The 17,933-nt window shown below is 55.4% G+C and overlaps 1 protein-coding gene across 1 annotated transcript in view; it reads right to left on the bottom strand.

Annotated features, from left to right (window-relative positions):
- The window catches only part of JPH3 (junctophilin 3), a 109,405-nt gene that overhangs the window by 56,661 nt on the left and 34,811 nt on the right, over positions 1–17,933 (bottom strand). The window contains exon 2 of the mRNA XM_023228871.3: positions 11,783–12,560. Within this exon, the coding sequence (XP_023084639.1) occupies positions 11,783–12,560 (778 nt within the window). The remainder of the gene's footprint in view (positions 1–11,782; positions 12,561–17,933) is intronic.

Raw genomic sequence — 17,933 nt, 5'->3', positions numbered from 1 at the left:
TTATGTATTTTTAGTAGAGACGGGGTTTCACCATGTTGGTCAGGCTGGTCTCGAACTCCTGACCTCAAGTGATCCACCCACTTCAGCCTCCCAAAGTCCTCGGATTCCAGGCATGAGCCACCGTGCCTGGCCCCAGATCACTCTTATAAAGATCTGTCAGGGCTATGTGCGTAGGAGCTCTGCTCTGCAAAACATACAGACCTTTAAGCAATGGAGTCTACGCGGAGCAAGATGCTAGGGAGTGAGGTCTGTCTTGCTCCTTTCTTCCCTGCCTGTTTCTTTCTTCTGCCTCCAGGTGGGAGGGTGGAACTGTAAGCTGAGTGCTCGAATGGTGTGACTGCCCAGGCACTGGGAGCCTAATGAGCTGGAGGGTGAGGTAGGTGACCCACCGTGCAGCAGAGTCCCCCGTGTCCCTGGAGAGACAAAGCAAGGCCCAGGGCCGAGGCTGGGGATACAGAGGTGGAGGTGGGGGCAGCGCAGAGCCACACATAGAGAGGGTGAGGGGCGTGTGAAAAGCGTGGCATCTGAAAGCAGGGGCATGTTCTCTTGGGGACCGAGAAGAGAACCCACCCTCCACTTGGCCGAGCCATCTGTGAAGTCGATCGCACACATGTGCTCCCGCGGGTAGTTTCTCCACGAAACACTGTCATGGTCAGCAAAGCACCAGGTGTGCGGACACGGGAGCCACAGGCATGGGGCACCACAGTGAGCACACGGGAGCCTGAGGACATAAAGAAAATCTGGTGGGGAGAGGAGGGGGAGGGGCTGAGCTGACATCCAGGTTACACCAGGTGAGTGACAAGTTCTGAACACACTGGGGAACACAGGTGAATCCGAGGTGGGGGCCGTGATGGGCAGGGGGTGAGGGGGAAGGTCAGCAGCACAGGTCTCAAAACCCAGGAGAGGGCCGGGCACGGTGGCTCACGCCTGTGATCCCAGTACTTTGGGAGGCTGAGGCAGGTGGATCACCTGAGGTCAGGAGTTCGAGACCAGCCTGGGCAACATGGTGAAACCCCATCTCTACTAAAAATACAACAATTAGCTGGGCGTGGTGGCGGATGCCTATAATCCCAGCTACTGGGGAGGCTGAGGCAGGAGAATCACCTGAACCTGGGAGGTGGAAGTTACAGTGAGCTGAGATTGCACAACTGCACTCCAGCCTGGGCAACAGAGCAAGACTCTGTCTCAAAAACCAAAAAAACAAAAACAAAAAAGTCCCAGGGGGCAGCCTGGGCCACAGTGGAGCCAAATCCACACCTACCGGGAACCCGATTGTGGCCTTACTGGAGATGGGCCCTCTGCAGGTGGAATAGTTAAGATGGGGTCACACTGGAATAGGGCAGGCCTTAAATCCAACGGCTGTTGTCCCTAGGAGTGGGAGACAGAGACACACAGAGGGAAGACAGCCCTGTGAACTCAGGGTGGGAACTGGGGTGATGCGGCCACAAGCCAAGGAATGCCTGAAGTCGCCTGGAGCTGGAAGGCACAAGGAGGGTCCTCCTGAGAGCCTTGGGAGAAAGTGCAGCCCTGATGATACTCGAGTTTAGACCTGTGACCTCCAGGGCTGTGAGGGAGTGCATTTCTGCTGTTCGAGACCAGCCTGAGCCACTTTGTGGTGCTTTGTTATGGCAGGGGCAGGAGATTCACACAGGGAAGATGAGGTGTGTCCTGGAGGAGCAATGGTCCTATGTGGCTGCAGCCCATGGTGTGAGGACCGCACATGGACAGGATTCTCCCGTATGCCTTCAAGAGCCACCCACCAGGCCCTGCATCAGTCAGCGGCTGTCACAGCAATGCCGAGTAACAAGTCCCTCCAAGAAACAAAGAAACCCCACTGGGTGGCTCAAAAGAGTAAGTTATTTCCATGCACGAATGGATGCCCATGCTCAACCCATTTTTCCACGCACGAATGGATGCCCAGGCTCAACCCATTTTACAGAACTGGAAAGAAGGCCCAGAGAGCTGAAGCTCCTTGCCTGGGGCCACACAGCTAGCAAACAGCAGAGCCACTGCCGTTTCTCAGGAAGACCAATGAGAACTGGGCTCCAGCTGCCACAGGGGGCTCTGGGGTTCGATTTGTGGAAAACGTGCCTGGCAGTCACCAGGACCTGGGGCAGACTGTCAGGAGCATTTTGGAGTTTCGCTCCCTGGGGCCTTTAGGGAGGGGACGGGTATGTCCATCCTAGAAATGGGAGCACCAGAGGGGACAGACCTGCCCCAGCCAGAATGCGGAGTGTACGGGTCTCGGGAGCTGCCGAAAGCGACCACACACAGTGGCGCCAAACCACACACACTTATTCATGTAGAGCTTTAGAGCTCACAAGTCAAGAGGAGTCTTACGGGGCTGGAATCAAGGTCTTAGCAGGGCTGCCTCCCTGGAGAATCCGTTTCTCACCTCTTCCAGCTTTTAGCAGCCACCTGCACTCCAGGCCTTGTGACTCCCCCTCCACCTTCCAGTAGCATCGCCTCTGCTTCCAGGGTCCCTCGCACGGACTCTGTGGCCCTCCCCCAAAGCCCCCGTGACTCTATTTGCCCATCTGCATAATTCAGGGTGATTCCCCCGTCTCAGGTGCCTCGACTGAGTCACAGCAGCAAAATCCCTACCAGGGAATGTGACACCCACAGGTTCCAGGATTAGGATGTGGACATCTATGGGAGTCATCATTCCTGTGGCAGGGAGAAGCCCCTCAGTGACACAGCAGTCAAGGCCACCCGGTCACCTCCTCCTGGAGCCCTCCCTCCCAACCAAGGTAAATCAGGACAGCCCTGAACTGGGTAACGAGGCAGCATCTACTCACAGCTTTGAATGCACACATCACCTAGCCAGCAACGCCTGCTCTAGGAGACCAGGGTGCAGAATTCCCCAGGCTAGCAAGGGAGGGTGGACTTGAACAGCTGTTGCAGTCTTGTGAGACTGAAAGATCAAATGTGTCCAAAATGTTCATTACTAGGGTAAGGCTAGGACGACATGGTGCATCCGCGTTGCGGAACATGACGTGTGGCTATTAAGGAAACACACATGTAGATACCCTGACGTGGAACGATGACCTTAATGTAAGTGAGGAGGAAATAAAACAAGCTACAAAGCAATATGCACGGTACGATTTTATTTCTACAAAAGGGAATGGCGTAGGAGTGACACGGATTTGACTATGTGCTGAAAAAACTCTGAAGATGCTGTAATGGCCTCTACGGGGGTGGACAGCATGCAGTGGGACCTGGTGACTTTATACGCATCTGTCTCACTGTTTTAACATTTTTACGAGGATGTGTTATAATTTTAATGAGAAATAATTTTTAAAAATCAAAAATATCGCCCCCCATTTCAGGTCCTTAAAAGCTGCCTTTCCTAGACGGCCCATCACAGTGTCCCAGGTGACTTTCCTGTAGATAATTTACCCTCACCAGGGCCCACCCGTGGGGCTTCCCGCTGGGCCTCCCTCCACCCTCAGCTCCAGGCATGGCCAGCCGAGATCCCTAACTCACTGGAGAACCCTGCAGCCAGGAAGCCACAGCAGAGAGCAGAGCGGGGACAGACAGAGGCCCCGAGGCACAGCTCACAGACCCCCGCTTGGGCCAGGCACACAGCAGGTGCTGGAGACACAATGGGATCTGGAAGCCCCTTTCTGAGCAGGTCTTACCCTGGGTTTTGCACACCCCCAGAGCAATACTGTTTAGAGGACATTTCAAGGCCGTCGTCAACAAGAATTCCCGAGCCTGGCCTGGGTGTGAAGGGTGTGAGAAGAGGAACAGGACTGAAAGAGAGGCCTGGGTGAGAGTTCTAGTCCCCCCCCAGGCACTGACCAGCTTGGAGACCAGGCACTGCCCTTCTTAGCAACCAGGCCCCAACTTCCCCCTGCAGCTCACTTCCTGTTATGCCTGCAGGACAGTCCTGAGCCACTAGAAGGACCTGCCTGGTGAGAAGATTCTGAACGCAGCCACCAATGAGCTGTGTCTATAGTGGGTGCAGGGCAGGAGGAAGAGAGGAAGAGTGGCAGAGGCGCCCGGGATGTGTCACCTCTGATCTACGTGCCCAGTCAAGGCTATACTCACAAGGAAAAATCACAGACAGGGACATCATCTGAGGACCAGCACATGGGCCTGCCACCATGGTCCTGCTGACTGCCACGGAGATCCAAGGGCCTCAACTCACAAAAGTAGGTACCGTCATCCAGGTGGCCACCTCTGTAAGCTCCGCACCTGCCTGGCCTCCAGGATAGATGGGGGCTGACCCCACCCAGGCCATCCTAGCCCAGCTGTGTGCACCCTCCCCACACACTGAAGACTGAAGCAGGAGGATCACTTGAACCCGGGAGGTCAGGGTTGCAGTGAGTCACGATGGCACCACTGCACTCCGGCCTGGGCGGCAGAGCAAGACCCTGTCTCGAAAAAGAAAAAATGTTATGTTTCTACTATGCTGTAGTCTATTAAGCATGCTATAGCATTATATCTTTAAAAATTACGAATCTTAATTTTTAAATACTTTATTGCTAAAAAATGTGAACCACCATCTGGGCCTTCAGAGGAGGGCTTGGCTTGGCTGTGGATGATCAGCGTGGTGAGTGCTGAGGCTGAGGCGGCAGCTTCTTAAAATAAGACAACAATGTTGGCTGCATCAATGGACTCTTCCTTTCACAAAAGGCTTCTCTGTAGCATGTGACGCTATTTGATAGCATTTGACTCACCGTAGAGCTTCATTCAAAACTGGAGTCAATCCTCTCAAACTCTGCTGCTGCTTTATGGACTCTGTTGAAGGAATATTCTAAATCTTTGCTGTCACTTCAACAATGTCTGCAGCATCTTCGCCAGGAGTAGATTCCATCGCAAGAAACCATTTTCTTGGCTCACCCCTAAGCAGCAACTCCGCAGTCTTTCAAGTGTGACCGTGAGCTTGCAGCAATGCAGTCCCATCTGCAGGCTCCACTTCTAATTCCAGTTCTCTTGCCATTTCCACCACGTTTGCAGTTGCTTCCTCCACTGAAGTCTTGAGCCCCTGAAGCCGTCCATGAGGGCTGGAATCAGCTTCTTCTAAACTCTTCTTAATGTGGATATTCTGACCTCCACCCTTGAATCGCGAATGTTCTTAATGGGATCTAGAATGCTGAATCCTTTCCAGATGGTTTTCAATAGACTTTGCCCAGATCCATCAGAGAAATCACTAATGGCAGCCTTACAAAACGTATTTCTTTTTTTTTTTTTTTGAGACAGAGTCTCGCTCTGTCGCCCAGGCTGGAGTGCAGTGGCGCGATCTCAGCTTACTGCAAGCTCCACCCCCTGGGTTCACGCCATTCTCCTGCCTCAGTCTCCCGTGTAGCTGGGACTACAGGCGCCCGCCACCACACCCGGCTAATTTTTTTGTGTGTTTTTAGTAGAGATGGGGTTTCACCGTGTTAGGCAGGATGGTCTCGATCTCCTGACCTCGTGATCCACCCGTCTTGGCCTCCCAAAGTGCTGGGATTACAGGCTTGAGCCACCGCGCCCAGCCACGAAATGTATTTCTTAAATAATAAGACCTGAAAGCTGAATGCTGGATGTTGTGTTAGCAGGCATGCAAACAACATTCATCTCCCTGTACATCTCCATGGGAGCTCTTGGGTGAGTAGTAATATTTTAAAAGGAATCTTTTTCTGAGCAGTAGATCACAACACTGGGCTTAAAACTATTCTGGAAACCATGCTGTAAGCAGACGTGCGGCCGTCCAGGCTTTGTTGTTCCATTTCTAGAGCACAGAGTAGATTTTACACAATTCTTACGGGCCCTAGGATTTTCAGAATGTTCAATGAACACTGGCTTCAAGTTAACGTCTCAGCTGTGCTAGCCCCTAACAAGAGAGCCAGCGTGTCCTTCAAAGCCAGCCATTAGCTTCTTTCCAGCATGAAAGTCCTAGACCGCATCTTCTTCCAATGGAAAGATACTGAAAATCTGTTTCGTTTAGCCACCTTCACCACCAATCTCAGCTAGATCTTCTGGGTAACCCGCGGCCTCACCTTGCACTTTATGTTCTGGAAGTGGCTTCTTTCCTTAAACCTCATGAACCAACCTCCACTCACTTCCAGCTCTTCCTCTGCAGCTTTCTCACCTCTCAGCCTTCACAGCATGAAAGAGTTGAGCCTTGCTCTGGATCAGGCTTGGGCTTAAGGGAATGTTGTGGTTAGTGTGATCTTCTCTTCAGACCCTAAAACTTTCTCCATATCAGCACTAAGATTGTTTTGCTTTCTTATCATTCGTGTATTCACTGGAGTAGCACTTTTAATCTTCTTCAGTAACTTTTCCTTTACATCCAAAACTAGGCTGCCTGGTGCATGAGGCCTGTCTTGACTTTCAACACACCTTCTTCTCTATATTTAATCATTTCCAGCTTTTGATTTAAAGTGGGAGATGTGAGTCTCTTCTCTCAATGAACACTTAGAGACCACTGTAGCGTTATTAGTTGGCCTAATTTTAATACTGTTGTGTCTCAGGGAATAGGGAGGCCGGAGGGGAGAGAGGGATGGGGGAGCGGCTGGTTGGAGGATTGGTCAGAACAAAGAGCATTTATTAAGTTCACTGTCTTACGTGGGTATGATGTGTGGCATCCCGAAATAACCAGACATAATCATGAAAAAGCTTGAAATACCCTGAGAATTACCAAAATGTGACACAGAGACACGAAGTGAGCATGTGCTGTTGGGAAAATGGCACCAACAGGCTTGCTCCACGCACGAATGCCACGAACCTCCAATGTGTAAAAACACAGCCTCTGCAAAGCACAACGAAGCGAAGCCTCCTGAAACAGGGTATGCCTGGCCCCCAGAACAATCCCTCCTCCTCCTCTCAGCTGGGGTTTCTGCTTTGCAAAACCCCTTGGCATCTCTTCACAGCAACGTTTACACGAGACGCAGCAGAGAGGGGGGTCCCAGCAGAAACGATGCCATCAGATCCCGGCTGAGCTCTTTCAGGCTCTGTGGGGCTGCAGGAGGAACAGCTTTCGCATGGGCCACCCCGTCTCTCCCTCTCCCGCAGCAGAGGCAGCCAATGGGTCACACTTGAGATGCCTCCTGGACCCTGAACCTTCACCCTGGGGTTCTCAGCAGGTCCCAGGGGACAAAGTGGGGATGGGAACAAGAAGGAGAAATGGGCTACAGTCTGCCCCATCGCCCCCAGCTCGGCTTCTACCAGAGCTTTCTGCTTTTATTTGGTGTCCACAGTGGGTAGGGATGGGGGGCTGTGAGAGTTGCTGTGGCAGAGGGATCGGCTGTTGAAAATAAAGCCATGCCACCCTGCGGGACTTTCCTCTCGAGGATGGGTGACACATTTACATTCCGATTCCCAACCCAAGGCCTCTAGTGAGCAGCAGATCAAGGAAAGCAATTGAGTTTCATCTTCTAGAGCAACCCAGGCTTTGAGGACTGCGATGAATTCCTTATGTCCGCCCGGGGACGGCGAGGGGTTCAGGACAGGCAACGCCGTGCAAAGGTGCCCTGTGTGTGCCCTCCCGGCAGGAGATGCGTCATGAAAACATCTTGAGTGTGTGACGGCAGGAGGGGCCAATGCCCTGTGGTCCACTGCTAGGCGACACGGCAGGATGGAGCCATCCCAGACTTTCACTAGTGGGAGTTCCCACTGGAGTGAGGCGGACCCCACAGGAGAACAGCATGGGAGACTGCATCCCCTTCTCACCTGACCTCAGCTCCGCGGGGCCACCGGCTCCTGCCCCTCTCTGCAGCAGAGGGTCTCACCCAGACGGAACCTCCTGGAACCACCTGCTTCACCACGCACCCCCCCGCCCCGCCCACTGCCACACCCTTGCTGGGTTGGACTCTGCCTCCAACCTGTGTTGCAGCTGAGTGTGCGATGCCTCATCTCCCCGCAGGGCCAAGGCCCCCTGGTGGCAGCACCCACACCAGACAGGAGAGAGCCGGGGGCACACAGGCCAGCAGCATTTGCATCCTGGGGACCAGGTCAGATGCAGGTGTTGGGGTCCCACCTAGATATGATGAGATAAAGTCCAGGGCCTGACCACTATTTTTACAAGCCCTCCAGGCACCTGGGGAGTGTGGAAGGCTCTGAATCCCCAGCGCATCCCAGACAATGATGTCACATGGCCGGGGAGGGCATCGTGTGCCTTAGAACCCACGGTGACTTCAGGGCCTGGGGCTGAGACCCGGCCTAAGGAGGAGTCCTGGATCCTACCCTCCCAGCCGAGAACCGGGGCCAGTCCCCTTAGCAGCACAGGACCTCAGTCTCCCCCTCTGCCAAGTGGCAACAACGGCACCAGGTGCTCTCAGATTCCGAGTTCCACACCTCCCGCCCGTTTTCCAGGAAAACCCACATTCCATCCTCCTCGGCCTTCCCTGCAGAGCTGCTCTCAGGGGAAGGGCCTGGCACTCTGTGGAGGACACAGCAAACCGTTTCTCACTTTGCATGGCCTGACAAGCCCTGCCGGCCGGGGCGGGCGAGGACAGCGCCAGCTGCCCTACAGCTCCCTCGCATCTCTCGGTTGTGACAGTGGCAGGAGCCCGCCCGGGGCCAGTCACTCCTCGGCCCACGTGGTATGGCCGCTCTCACGCTCCAGTGGAGGGTTGGCCCCGGGCTGTGGGCGCCTGAGCCAGTCATTCATCAGCTTCGCTCTCCACGCCAGTGGACTCTGTTCCCTTCTTTTTTTCCAAATTCTAAGTCCATTGAGAAAGCACAACTCCAGGCCCTGCAGCCCAGAATGGAGGCTCATCCCCCATCCTCTGATGACCAAAAATACTGTGTAGCCTCCCGCCTCCGAGGGTCACACCAGTGAGCTCACAAACACACGTGCCTCCCATGCTTCTCACAGCAGGGCTGGGGGAGGATGACACCAATGGAGACGGTGCAACCACAGGCCCGGCCCCACGCCGAGGCTACTACATGGAGAAGGGAGCCCCGTCCCCCCTTCAGTGGGGAACCCAGCCCAGAGAGGGGAGGCGACCGCTCTGGGATGTGCGGCCCCAACAGCCCAGGCTGGATGTGGTCTGCAGGTCTCAGAGGCAAGGGTGAGAAGCCAGTTCCTAGTGCCCATTTGAGGCGTGACACCTCCTCTCTTGGACACTTTAAGTGCCAGTGACCTGGAGACCACCCAGGCCACACCCCCCCACCTGGGCGCACCTGTGCAGCTGTACGCTCTGGCTCCATGGGTGTGCATGGATGTGCAGGCTGTGCACAGTGGTGTGGAGGCTGAGTGGTGTGCACAGCCATGTGCATGGACAGCAGGACGCGGCGGGTGAGCCAGTCCCTTTCTCACAAAGGAGCTACACTCCAAGACCCCAGTTGTGCGCATGCAGAAGCAGGAACCACCTCCCTCCGCACGGCGCCTGCTCGGGCAAAGGGACGGAGTCAGCTTGGACTCCACCAGTGCAGAAGGCAGGCCCCAACCTGCCAGGGAGCACGGGCTGCTGGGTCTTAAAGGCTGTTGGGGGCGGGTGGGGGGTGGTTCCATCAGTTTCACAGCTGCACAGGCCTGCAAACCCCTCCCTCTCACTCCCTCCACCCGTCTGCCAAGGCTGGCTGGCCAGTGCCCCAAGGGCTGGGAACCCAGTAGGAGCCGCGTCCACCCCACCCTGGCCCCGAATCCTTTACATGGGTCTCAGGTCTCGCCCTCCCGACCCAGCCCCTGGGCTTCGCGCCAGCATGGTGCCCACTTGTACGTAGGCATCTCCCCCAACAATGCTCCCACAGAGCCCCTGGAACCCCGAAACCCCAGGAAGAGGCTGGATGGCCCAGGAAGGGAGCTGCCACCACCTAAGCTTCACAGGCCTTCAGAGATTAGAAGCTGAGGTCCAGAGAGGCTGACGACTCGCCGTGGGGCAGCTCTGCACCTGCGCTGCCCCAGCCCTGTCCAGGCCACCTTGGCTCCATAACAGGAACCTGCTTCTCTCAATGTCTAGGGGAATTTGTCTGAAAACTGTCCCAGGTCCCACGTCCCCCCAGTCCTATAGACATCCGCCCAGTGCCAGAGCTATGAAATAAGCTCAGTCCTGCAGAGCACTGTCTGCTAAGTCCCCGAGCTGCTGAGAACTAATGAACTGATGAACTCATGAACCAATCCGCGGGTCACACGGGAGCTGCCACGAGCTTCCTCAATTCCGTGACACTGCTGTCCCCCAGCCCCCAAAACTGTTTCTTGTCCACTAGGGTCAAAAAAGCAACTACACAAAATAGAAAGGGTCGAAAAACGAAACACAGAGGAAAGAAATTCACCAAAATGCCACAGAGAGCGCTCGGCCGATTCATCAGACCAGAGCTAATGCTGCTTCCCCCCTCCTCAGTATTATTTATTTTCCTGTGGAACAAGTATTACATTTATGATGGAAAAAATAACGACTGATTCTAATTTGTTCTTAAAATCCCAGGTGAGTAGTCACACGTGGGCTCCTGTTTATCTCCCTGCCCGAACATTTCTGGGGGAGCAGGGAGGGGCAAATGGAGCAATTTTGGACCTCAGTGTCAGGTGGTAATTCATGTTTCTTTCAGCTTCTTAGAATCAATCTTATTTCCCTCTAAAACAAAAGAAGTCACGAGTGACATATTCTGCCAACAAACCACAGCCACCATTTTTGTTTTTTACTGTAGATCAAGGGTCACTGAAAATCAGAACCAAATGGGCTGAACTTTAATTAGCGACAGGTCAGGAAAGGCTGAGTCGCACCCAAGCTGGGAGCTTTCCTGGAGGAACTCCACATGTGCCCCGGCTGAGAACACAGAACCATCCAGAAAGATGCAGGGAAACGTCCCCCAGGAAGCCTCCTGCCTGGGCAGCCCATAGCTTCCCACGCAGCTTCCAGATCCCTGCCCCAAGCCTCTCCGGGCTACCCCAAGGGCCCTCCTCTGGCCCAGGAAAGCAAACGCCGGAGGATAGCAAAGGCTCTGGGTTTTCTGAAACACCTTCCCAAGTCTTGACAAAGCCCTTTAGTAACCTCAGTTACTTTAGAACCCAAATGTCTACCTGTGGGACCCGTGGCTTTCCGCAGGGGAACTTCCTCCAACCTGCAGCAGGCGGCTCCTGCCGGCCACAGCCTTCCTAGGACCAGCCCCTGGCTCACACACTCACCCACAAGAGCCAGACCCTGGGTGCCTTCCTCCAGCCCTGAAGGCCCCACCCTGCACCCACTCCTAAAGGTACCACAAGCCATGTGGACCCCCCCACAGTCACCTCTGAACCCATTCCTTAGGGCCTGGAGGGCCCACTGGACCCCAAATTCAGTAAGTCATGCAGTGATTTAGAACAGCGGCTGCCCCAAAGCACCAGGCCTGCATGAGCCCCTTGCCAGGCACCCGCAATTGGCCTCCCAACTGCTGCCATCTCCCAGGGTCCAGGAAGAATCCAGACCGCAGGTCTGCGTAGCTGAGGCAGCTCCTAGCCGCCTCCTACAGCCCTGCAGTGCTGGAGCTGCCACCCCTACCTGGTGGTGTCTCCCCTCCTAGCCAGCACAGCAGTGCTCCAATGCATCGTGCCAACAGAACAGACCCCCTTCTTTATCCAATATTTTACACTAAACATCACCATACAGAACAAAGAGACACTGCTCGGTTTAAGGAGGCTGTAGGTCTCTGCACCCTCACAAATCAATCATTCCTCTGCACCAATCCTGCCCACAGTCACCTCTGAGAACCTCCAGGGAACACTAGGGTTCCATGGGGCATAGTTGGAGGAACACCAGCCTAGGCCTCAAACTGGGCCCAGCCCAAGGCCGGGAGCAACAGCAGGACTGAACAGACTGGGCTCACAAACACCTTCTGGGCACCAAGAAGGGCCCCCGCCCCCTCGCCCTCCTACCTGGAAGCCGCGATCTCAGCCTTCTGCTTGGCGATGGTGGCAGCCCGCTCAGCGGCCTCGACGGCGCGGTCCACCTTCTCGCGGATCTTGCTGGCCCGCAGGGGGATGAGGTTCTTGCGCTTGCCGCTGACGAGGATGTTCTGCTTGTACTTGCCCTCCTCCTTGGTGCCGTCCGGGAAGGTCATGCAGCCGTAGCCGTGGCGCCGGTTGCTGGCCCACTCGCCCTCGTACTTGAGCCCGTCCGAGCGCTGGCTCACGCCGAAGCCGGAGCGTTTGTCATTCTTCCACTCGCCCACGTAGGTCTCGGTGGTGGTGGCGTCGATGTCGTCCTCGATGACCGCCAGCTCGGCCTCGGCCTCGCCCAGGCTGATGGTGGAGTGGATGTCGCTGGCCGTGGAGCTGACGGTGCTCATGCCCGCCTCGCTGCGGAAGGAGCTCTGCTTGCTGCGCTGGCTGGCCAGGCTGCTCTTGGACTCCGACTTGCGCAGCTTCAGCCCGCTCAGCAGCGAGCGCCGGAACAGCCCCTTCTTCTTGCTCTTGAGGATCTCGGAGTCACTGTGGGCCACGAGCACGAAGCCCCCGCGGGACACGGCCGGGCTGCCGGCCACCGCCGGAGAGGCGTCGGGATGCAGCGCCGTGCCGTTGGTGTGCTCGCTGCGCAGGGAGTTGATGGACGTCCTCAGGGGCGAGCGGATGACCGCAGCCATGCCGTACGGGACGCTCTGCCGCACGCCATAGCCCTGGCGCATGCCACCGACCCACTGGCCCTGGTAGGTCCCTGGGGAGAAAAGGAGCAGGGGTGAGTGCCTAGCGACAGAGAAGAGGGCACAGCCTGGCCACGGACAGGGTGGAAGCGGCCACAGTCCTGTCTGAGCTTCCTGTTGTTTTGCTTTTTTTGAGACAGGTTCTGGCTGTGTTGCCCAGGCTGGAGTGCAGTGGCACAATCTCAGCTCATGGCAGCCAGGAACCCCTGGGCTCAGGCGATCCTCCTGCCTCAGACTCCTGAGCAGCCGGGACTACAGGTGCGCATCACCATGCTCTGCTAATTTTTAAATTATTTGTAGAGATGGGGTCTCATCATGTTGCCCAGGCTGGTTTCTAACTCTTGGGCTCAAGTGATCCTCCTGCCTCAGCCTCCCCAAGTGCTGGGATTACAGGCACGAGCCACACCATTCCTAGTGTGCTTTCTATCTTGATGAAACCTGGTGAGGTTTGTGTGGAGGCAGACAGACCACGGTGCCTTACAATTTCCATCACCAGTGGCTGTTTCTGAACACACCTCCACCCTGCTTCTCATGGCTCGATCTTGTTCTCTTGGAAACCGTGGAGAGAGAAGGGAGGCATCAGAGTCTGTGGTGCAGAGTGAGGACCACAGAACCCAGAGTGAACACGGACCCCCCTGCCATGGGGACAAGGAAACGCGTCCTGGGTCAGGAAGCCAATGAGTGGCAGCTACAGGGACACAGGTGTGGGTTACACACTAAGCGCTGGGGTGGGCTGCTCTGGGAGGCAGTGAGCTCCCCATTGCTAGAGGTATCCAAGAAGCGTGCAGAAGACCACACACTGGACACACCACAGAAGAGATTCAAGGGCACAGGGAAGAGGCACTGGCCCAAGACCTTCAGACATAAAGTCAGCAGACGCAATATCCCCAAAAGAAGGGAGGGTGGGGACTGGAGCACCTGCCTGTGCACCTGGGCTCTCAGCAGCACTGTTCCTATGACTGGAAAGGTAAAAGCAACCCACAAGTCCATCACCCGGTAGATGGACAGACGCCATATGGTCCGTCCATACAACAGAACATCATTCAGCCTTGAAAAGGTAGAACATTCTCACACAGGCTGCAACGTGGATGAATGCCAAAGACATTACACGGAGTGAACTGAGCTGGGCACAAAAGGCCACATACTGGATGATTCCATGTACACGGGGTCCTTCGAGTAGTCACGCTCAGAGGTGCAAAAAGTAGCGTGGAGGGTGCAGGGGCTAGGGCGGGGCGTGTGGGGTCAGTGTTGAATAGGGACAGAGTTTTGCAGTGGGATGAGGAGAAAGTCTTGGAGGTAAATAGCGATGACAGCTACCTAACACCATGAATGTAATTAATGCCACTGAATTGTATACTTAAAAGTGGCTAACCCGGTACATTTTGTATTTCTCTTACCACAATAAAATAAAAAGGAAACCCGGTCGGCAGACCTGTGCCCATGTCTTGCTCTGCAAGCTGTGACTTCAGGCAAGTTTCTGGGCCCTCAGTGTCCTCATCTATAGAGTGGAACCAAGACTCCTCATGCCACAGGTAACCGTGAGGATGACTGGGCCTCAGCATGGTGCCCAATGCGGCAAACCTCAAGCCTCATTTGTCATTCACGCTTCTCATTGCAGCCGGGCACTAACGGAGTGGACGTGCCACCCTGGAAAGGGCCTTTGTGGGGAGAACAGAGGGCCCGTCCGTCACTCTTCCAGCTCACAGTGGCACAGCCTGCAGACCAGAGGCCTCGAGGCCGAGACTTACTGATACGTAGGTTTTATTCATCCCCTGCTGTTTTCATAAAACATTGGAATTACCTGCCAACATCTCAAAACCAAGAGATTTTACATAAAACTTCAGCTCTCTCGTGTCTCCTGAAAAATGACAACCTGGCCACCCCTGACCTCTCTTTTAAGAGAACAAAATGGACAGGAGCTGGCAGCAGCGGCTCCTGTTCTGCCAGTCACTTTTTTTTTTTTTTTTTTTTTTTTTGGAGACAAGAGTCTTGCTCTGTCGCCCAGGCTGGAGTGCAGTGGCGCGATCTCAGCTCACTGCAAGCTCTGCCTCCCGGGTTCACACCATTCTCCTGCCTCAGCCTCCCGAGTAACTGGGACTAACAGGAGGCCGCCACCACGCCCGGCTAGTTTTTTGTATTTTTAGTAGAGACGGGGTTTCACCATGTTAGCCAGGATGGTCTCAATCTCCTGACCTCGAGATCCACCCGCCTCAGCCTCCCAAAGTGCTGGGATTACAGGCGTGAGCCACCGCGCCCGGCCTTGCCAGTCACTTTTTAAACAGAGAGGCTGTAGCGGGTGGCAGGTACCACCATCTCTTGGAGGGAAGCAGCCGTCCACTCCCCACTGCCCCCCACCTTCCCTACCCAGGCCCCCTTCACGCACGCGCCCCTCACCAGAGGGCGGGATTCAAACTAAGTGTGGAATTCAAAGTCCTGTAGCCCCAAGTGACCTGTCTGTCCCCAGGGTATCCCCACACCCTGCCACCTTCACTCACCACCCCCCCCAAAGGGTCCTGGTCCTCCCAGGCTTTTCTGTCCAAGGCCCCGGTCCCCCCCCCCCCCCCTCTCAGACTTCCACCCTCCAATCTAATCCCATGGGCTCCAAGCCAGCCCCACCCCTCCTCCACAGCACCTCCAACACCCCAGTCCCCAGGCCCACAGCCCCCATGCCTGGCACCCATGGCATCCTGACTCAGGACAGCGGCTGGGGTCCTAGATGTTCCAGAACGTATCTTCCAGCTCAACCACATCACGAGCCCCAGAGGGACTTGTGTTGCAGGCCCCTCATGCCCCACATGGCACATGGCCCAGCCAGGCAAAGGAGGGGCATGGAAGGATCACCAATCAGGCTACAGCCCCAGACAGAGCCCCTGAGGCTGCCTCACTCCAAGAGATGGTGGCACCTGCCATACAATGCAGCTTCTTTGTTGAAAAAGTGATCAGCAATGCAGCCTCTGAGGGCAGCTTCTCCAGGAGCAGAGCCTGAGCTGGGGATCCCGTGAATGTGACTTATTTGGGGCAGGAGAAGGCGGGTGCCAGGAGGTAGGACATGGCAGCAGGGGACCGGGCTGTGTGAGGTGGTCTCAGCAGGAGGTCAGCTTCAGCCTCGTCCCACTTTCAGGCATTTGTATTCCCACACTGGTCGGTCATTCTGTACCCCCAAAGCTGCTTGGGGAGGCAGCTAACCTGGAGGCAAGCCCACTGCCATCAACATCGGAAGCGACCTCCAACTCCAGTGATGGGGCTCCTGCCCTCCCACCCGCTACGCCGTGGCACCTTCTCCTGCAGGAGGCCGAGAGCCCTGCAAGCAGGGATGTATGTGGACCTGACTCCAGGGACCCCACGGCACCACTGCACACCTTTCCAGAGTGTCAGCCTCAGAGGTCCCAGCACTGGGGGCAGTTGTGGTGGGCACGGGGAGAAGGCAGAAGGGGCAGCTGACTCAGAACCACCCGGCACCCCAGTGCGAACCACAGTGGGGGGAAACCCTGTGGCTTGCTCCATACCCGAACGCCCTTCCAGGCTGGGGTTTGTGAGGGGGAAACTGGAACTAGGCTCAGTGGGTCTCAGGGGGTGGCCCTTTACCAAGGCCAGACCCGCCCAGTGGCTTTCCCACGGCCAGTCCAAGCTGGGCACAAGCTGCATCGCAGGGACCTTCACCCCAAGACTGCACCCTTAGCGACTGCCCCTTCCATGTGAGTGCTGCGGACAGGGTTGTCAGATAAAACACAGGACGCCTGGTAACATCTGAGCTTCAGATGAACAACATGTTGTTCTTTAGGGGGACACACTGCATGGGACATACTTATATTTAAAAAGCGTTTGTGGGCTGGGTGGGGTGGCTCATGCTTATAATCCCAGCACTTTGGGAGGCCGAGACAAGCAGATCACCTGAGGTCAGGAGTTAGAGATCAGGCTGGCCAACATAGTGAAATCCTGTCTCCACTAAAAATACAAAGCTAGCTAGCCATGGTGATGGGTGCCTGTAATCCCAGGTACTCAGGAGGCTGAGGCAGGAAGATCACTTGAACCTGTGAGGTGGAGGTTGCAGTGAGCCGAGATCATGCCACTGCACTCCAGCCTGGGCGACAGAGCAAGACTCAGTCTCTAAACAAATAAATAAATAAAAATAAAAAGCATTTGTTGACTACCTCACATGCACATGTAACTGGACGGCTTATTTTTTTTTTGTTTTTTTGAGATGGAGTCTTGCTCTGTCTCCAGGCTGGAATGCAACAGTGCAATCTCAGCTCACTGCAACCTTTGCCTCCTGGGTTCAAGCGATTCTCCTGCCTCAGCCTCCTGAGTAGCTGGGACTACAGGCACGTGCCACCAGGTCCAGCTAATTTTTTTGTGTGTTTTTAGTAGACACAGGGTTTCACCATGTTGGCCAGAATGGTCTCGATCTCTGGACCTCGTGATCTACCCTCCTCGACCTCCCAGAGTGCTTGTTAAATTGGGCCACCCCTCAGCTGAAAGTCCAGGATGGTGGGCTGCCCCCACAAAGTGGAGGATCACCCCGGAAAGAGGAGAGGCTCACCCACTCTCCGACATCCCTCCTCCATCAAGGGATGCTCCAGCTTGCAGACACAGATGGGAACAAGAGCTGAAAAGTAAAGGCATCATGGATAAAGTGACATGGTCTCCCCATACAGTGGAATATTCCTCAGCCCTAAAAAGGAAGGAAAGCCGGGCACCTGCTGCTTCCTGGATGAGCCTTGAGGCCGTCATGCAGAGTGGAATAAGCCAGGCTCGAAGGGACAAATCCTGTGGGATTTCACTCTCATGGGGTCCCTGGAGTCATCAGATTCACAGACACAGAAAGTAGAAGGGAGGGTGCCAGGGGCTGGGAGGGAGGATGACCAGTGAGCACTTAGTGGGACAGAGTTTCGGTTTGGGAAGATGAGAAAGTTCTAGAGATGAGGTGATAATGGCACCCACCTCTAGGTTTAAGTGACACATGAGCTGACAGAGCTCTGGCCATGCCTCCCAGCACGGAGTAACAAGGGCCGCCGGAGCCTTTCCTGCCCCGTGTTTGCAACTGCACGGTGCTGGGCTTTTGCCACCCATGGGAACATAGCTCTGATTTTATAAACGATATAAGAAAAGGACTTTGGCTACACGAAAGCACACGGGCTTCATTCAGTTCTGTCGTGACTGCCTGCATAGCCTGACCTCACCACCCCACAGCAGAGGGCACCAAAGCACCAGGGACAGGCCGCGAGGGACAGGGCTTCCCCCAGATGGAAGCTCTGCAGGCTGGGCCTCCACACCCGCCACAGTTGCTCCTCTCCCTCCTTCCCTCAAAGCAACATCCACTGTGATGGAGCTATTGAGCACACGCGCCTGTACCATCAGCTCGGCCACCCCCAGCCCTTTGTATTTAT

This window comes from Piliocolobus tephrosceles, chromosome 17, assembly GCF_002776525.5.
Source record: "Piliocolobus tephrosceles isolate RC106 chromosome 17, ASM277652v3, whole genome shotgun sequence".
In the NCBI taxonomy this organism is placed as follows: Eukaryota; Metazoa; Chordata; class Mammalia; order Primates; family Cercopithecidae; genus Piliocolobus; species Piliocolobus tephrosceles.
This window is presented reverse-complemented; position numbering and strand designations above follow the sequence as displayed.